Raw genomic sequence first — 5,709 nt, 5'->3', positions numbered from 1 at the left:
GATTGATTCTTCACTGTTCACTTCGAAGTCTCTACCTCCTCACTCCAGGTACTCGTGAATCACTGGCTACCAAGCCTAGACCGACAGGGTGAATCGTCTCAAGATCTCGGCAATTCGTTATGCATAGTCCTTTCTGCACTATCCCGAATTAAACAACAGCATCCGTCCACTACCCGGGTCCCTGATGGTCTCCTCGAAAAGATATCCGAACTTCTGGAGAATCCTTCCACCTACAACGTCCTCACTACTAAGGACATTTGCAGCTTACTTCTCTACCTTAGCCGACTGGAATGCTATTCTGCATCAATTTTCGGCAGCGTCGTAGAGAAGCTCGATTTCAGCATTCTCTCGTGTGAGCTTAACCAGTAGTGGAATATTTGGCTTCATATCCAGCTTCATAATATTAGTTCGCTTACTTCAGCTGAGCTCATGAGTTTCTTCACTAATTATGGATGTTCACATACGAATTAGGGTGGAAGTTGACAGAAACCAACAAGAATCTTCCTAACTTTTCATATCGTCTCCGATACATGTAGTTGACCATGTGCATATTTTCCCATACTGACCATAACTCTGGGCAATCGCCGACTCCTCGAGTCATTTTCTTTCTCAGGTCGCGACTTGGCAGATCTGCAGCAAGCGTTCAGCAATGCCGACTTGGTCTCCATCCCTCTCCTCGCGAACACCCTTCCTCGAGCATCCCAACTCCTCCTTGATTTCATCAATCCCTCGTCCAGTACTACGAACAACGACCATCGAGTTTCCCTCCGAGATATCAGCATCATCGCCTCGGCATATAGTCGCAGTTATGAAGATCTCCCGTCAACAGACACACGGTCGTTCTTCGCCACATTAGCGCTCCTTCTACGGCGAAAGCTCGAGCAACCAAACACTGCTGCCGAATGCTCTGTGAAGGATGCGGTGTCCTTCTTGGTATCGCTCTCTAGGGTTGGCATCGATGACGATAGCCTCTACGAGATCCTCTTCTGTAAAGAGGTGCTCCCTCATCTCTCTACACTGGAAGCTCGGTCGGCCGGCTATGTCCTCAGCGCCTACGTCAGTATAGAATGCCAGAGACGACGCCGATTCGAACTTCAAGGTCTTGAGAGCATTCCTGACACTTTCAGCAAGTGCGCTGAGGAGCTCCTCGATGAGCTTCGATCGAAGGCTGCTAGTATGGCTGTTGGTGCCTCTTCTCGTTACGGCATGGAACATCTCAGGGTCCTGGTCAACTTCGCGTATGAGTTCGCTAGACTAGACGCTGGCACTGGGAGCGAGGCTCACATCTTGACTGCCTTGGAGACTGCTATTCGAGAGAACATATCAGGAGATGTGATAGCATCATCGCCGCATAGCGTAGCCTTAGCAGCCTCGGCATTCAGTGGCGTTCCGGACAGTCTGCTGATGAACGACCGTCTCCCTGCAATGTTACGGGAACCTCATAGAGGCCGTAGACCACTCGAGTATTTCTCGAGTCGGGATCTCAGCCTCCTTGCTTCAGCTGCTGTGAAGCATAGTCAGCTTTCGGGGTCTACACAGTTGGCAGAATCGGTCATTTCGTACGTTATGGCTGAAGACGGTCTTTTTTCGTCCGGAGGACGCCGAGGCTTCTCTCGAGCTTTCCTAGCATCATTAGCCGAAACTTTATCACCGGTTGACCCCAGGGTTATTGAGGAACTCTCAGCGGCTGAACGGAACACCGAGTCAATCAGCTCGACAGCAGACGAGATCTGTGCCCTGTGTGAGGCCTCGACGCAGTCAGGAGTGGGTTCGTTTCCACTGTAATTCGTGGTGAAACTGACCTTCTCTCCAGGCACTGATACCCCGCCTTATTGACCTGCTTGAAGGGTCCCTCGCAACGTCGCCCATCCCCGTCTGGTCGCTGGACGAGTCTGCATGTATATTGCGATCTTTGGTCTCATTGGGTTGCTTCGGCGGCCGACAGCTTTCGGAGGAAACACAGAAGCGAATAGTTTTCGCGATCGTCCTTGTGGTCAAAGCCGCCTCATCGACGAGTCATGTTGGTCCGAGGCTGAGTGCACGAGCGTTGCTGCCATGGTCATCACTCGTGAATAGCTGCTGCATCCTTATACTGGAACATGGTGACCACGAGCTAGATATGAGAGATAACAGTGGGCGGTTGAGACGACGCGGAGTGCTACAGTTGTCGCCAGAAGTGAAGCTTGCTTTCAAAGAGCTCCTTCTCGCTCTGGCTAGCAGCGCAGTTGAATTGGAAGCTAATCCAGCGAAGGCCGTGTGAGCTCGAGTCCTTTTCGTAGGGGGAGCGAACCTGTTCTCTTTCAGATATCTGATGTGGCCAATACTTCAGGCTGTATCCTCACTGGACAGTTCTATTGACCGATCAATGGTAAGTATCTGCTGATCATCCCGTACTGACCTCTACGTTATCGCAGCATTTGGAGTCCTGTGGGATATCAAATCATCTCAAAGCACTGCTGATGCGGATGAATGAGGATTCGAAAAGCATGCCCTCCTCGCGGTGTAAGTCCGATGCATCTTCTTTTCTGCGATGTCTTGGGGCACTACTGTTGAGGTTTTTATCACTCAGACGCGGCCTTGGCACTCCACAGTCTAGCTTGCCTGCGGTTCAACGATATTCCACCATCTGCATTGGGAGTTCTACTTGACAGCTACGAGCGTCAATCGCATGTACATTCTCTAGCGGTCCTCATGCCACGAGCCCACGACTCAGATGAAACTCCGAAAACCCGCGTCAGGCGATGTTGCTAGAGTGATACACTCACTCGGTCGACTCGGCCGAGTACCGACACAGTTGCCCCTACAATTACGAAGTTGGCGATTCAGAACTCCCTGGGAGTTAACCACAGTCCTGCACGGTCTAGCGCTGCTTAATCTCGAGTGAGATGCTCTCATAACACTGAGAGCTCATCGCTCGTCTTCACTAGGAACTCCACAATCTTCCTCGAGGCAATCCGCAGAGTATCGGAGAATGGCAGTCCAAGCTGGACCAGAGCTCACGCTAGACAGGTGAATCTTGACCGGTGTGGTTCCACGTCGATCTGTCGAGCTGGGTTGCCAGTCGGTGTGCTTCCGTCGTTAATTATGTCCACATCAGGTTCTTACATATCACCTCTCGGCTTATAGTTCTGACATCGGGCCCTTGAGAGGAGATATAATACTCTTGCGAGCAGCTCTACAGCTCTACAGCGCCTTGCAGACCTCTCAGGATGTCTCAGGATCGTCTTCTAGTGAAATACATGCAGCTCTGTACGAAGCTCTGAATGTGTCAGAAAACAGCCATATTCTGGTGTCCTCGGAGGTCCCTGCTGGGCCGTATCAAATTGACTCGGTCGTCTCATTCCTTCATCCATGATGTGTTCTTAGCAAATGTTTCTGCACTATTCACTGGCTCCTTGAGTATTGCCGGGATGTATCGATGAAAGGTAAGCCAAATGTTGACACGCCAATCGCACACATCGGATGAGCCCCACTATCATTTCCTGATGCTGCACTCGTCAGCGCGTAAGGATGACTTCAACTGAGGGCCAAAATCCTGACGCCGGGTAGTTCAGTAACGAGTAGTAGCCAATAATAGCACCCTTGAAATGAGCTGGACCATGCTATTCGGGTATGATACCATTACTGGACTTGATCCCGAAGGTTTCGTTATGACCAACTTGGGAATAATATGAATAATGCTACACGGGTGCTTTGGCTTCCAGTCACTGTGCATCGGGTACCAAATATGCCAAACCCACTAAACTAAGTTAACATTGACCCAAATAGAGTCGAGGTAACCGATATAGGAGTTCTAGTAATTCTATGAAATACTCACGAACCAACTAGCGTCACAGCTTAAAGGTACTGCGAGCTGTACGCCACAGACACAACGGGGACAGGGTAGAGACGGTCCGGCATAACTGCGTGTGAGACACCTATGCTGCTTCCCGATGAGATCGGTCTCTGCAGGTGGGGCGGCTATGCCGTCCGAAAATACGCCTCAGAAAAGTAAATTCCTGCTGGGGGGGCGGCTATGCCACTCCACCATATGCCTCGAGAAATCAATTTCGCCAGTGGGGCGACTATGCCACCCCACGGTGTGTCTCAGGAAGATCAGTTCTATTGGAACTCTACTTCACACAATGTGCGGAAATCAATCCCACTGTTCGGGAGGCCAAATTCGTTCGGGGTAGGTTCGTCAGACACCGCACATCCGGGCTGGCATTTCGGACTAGTTGGTGTCACCCAATATGGTCAGAATTACCAGTAACGCAGCCAACACTAGCTTATGCGCTGAGATATAAAATCTTCAGTTATTATTCACAACCCATGGCTGCCGGTTGTAATGCTAGCATGATAATAGTGCTGAATGGGAATTTCTCTCTGTCGACTGACACGAGATCAACAGATTTGTGAATCGTTTAGTTATGCTCCAGAGAGAAACCCTGATGCTGATGGTAGATCATAGAGGCGGTAACAAACGTTACTCCGTTGCTTTTTGCCTCGCTTGACAAGGCGGCGAGGTTCCCATGTGGCTCACTTCTTACAATGCGCAACTCACTCTCTTTGATTAAGAAACAACACTAGGGAAGACATGCTCTAGTAGCTATCTTGAGGTTTCCTGGCTACTCCGCCATAGATCATACTCAGATCTCCCGGCAGTTCCACTGGGTTACCCTCAAAGACTTGATGCTTCTGCTTCATACCGCCGAGGATATAGCGAGCAAGCTGAAAGGCATCTAAAGGTGCCCAAGCTGGTGACTTACCCTGAAAGGGATGTCTTCATAGTCCATCCCAATCCACTCTTCCTTCGGCGAACCTACAATTTCAGCAGTGAAATAATCCCAAAACTCCAGCTCGAGTGTATCCAACCAAGCCTTGTGAAATCAGCGTGCTAATGGGAACTCAGGCAGACACCAAACGCACACTCACCTACGACGAATCCAGTCTCACTCAGCAGACGCTCCATCTCTTCGGGAGTGATGAAGAGTCTCCAGTCATGGGTATCGTTGTACATGACCTGAATTAGTGGCAGAGGCGATTCATACAGGTAGAGGCGATCTCGCACCTGGAGGATCTCTTGAGCAATCAACCACACTAAAAGGTAGCTCTTGAAGTTCCTCGATATAGTGTCGAATACGACAACCCCGCCTGGCTTGAGGACACGATAGATCTCCTGGATAGCCTTCCGCAGATCCATCAAGTGGTCCAATACTTCGGATATGATAACACCATCGAAGGAGTCATCAGGAAATGGTATATCGTATGCCGATCCAACTTGATAGTGTAGATTGGGAATATGGCGTCCATGCTCTCGCGCTTGTCGCAGGGATGCCTCACTGATATCTATACCGGTGATATTATAACCGTAAGTTGATGCCATATCTTCAGTCAAGAGACCGCCACCACAACCCACGTCCAAGTATCTTCCTTTAGAAGGGATCTTCCCGCCTTTGGAGAGATGACGATGGAAAAAAGGACAGCGAATGACGTTGGTCTTCCTCAGAGTGTAGACGATCTCTTCCTCATCCCACCAAGAAACATCATCATATAGATGGTTGTCGATACGAGTATCTTCTTCCTTTATGACGGCGAGCCTGTCAGGATAGGGAGTAGGATTGAACCTCGACCTCGAGAAGAGCAGTGCTGCCAGAACAACAGCCGTCGACGTCCCAAGCACGCCGAAGGAGACCATTGTTCTATAGGAAAATGACCAAACACTCAACT

The 5,709-nt window shown here is 50.0% G+C and overlaps 1 protein-coding gene across 1 annotated transcript; it reads right to left on the bottom strand.

The window, feature by feature from the left end:
* Positions 1-4,581: 4,581 nt before the first annotated feature.
* Positions 4,582-5,677, bottom strand: Pmar_PMAR016786 (3-demethylubiquinone-9 3-methyltransferase, putative; the record flags this gene model as incomplete). Its single annotated transcript, XM_002766278.1, has 4 exons — positions 4,582-4,710; positions 4,749-4,801; positions 4,915-5,002; positions 5,051-5,677. The coding sequence occupies 4 exons, from the start codon at positions 5,675-5,677 to the stop codon at positions 4,582-4,584; spliced, it is 897 nt and encodes a 298-aa protein (XP_002766324.1).
* Positions 5,678-5,709: the final 32 nt, after the last annotated feature.

Source organism: Perkinsus marinus, assembly GCF_000006405.1.
Source record: "Perkinsus marinus ATCC 50983 genomic scaffold scf_1104296973152, whole genome shotgun sequence".
Taxonomy (NCBI): domain Eukaryota; phylum Perkinsozoa; order Perkinsida; family Perkinsidae; genus Perkinsus; species Perkinsus marinus.
The sequence above is the reverse complement of the archived record's forward strand: the minus strand, read 5'-3'. Positions and strand labels throughout refer to the sequence as shown.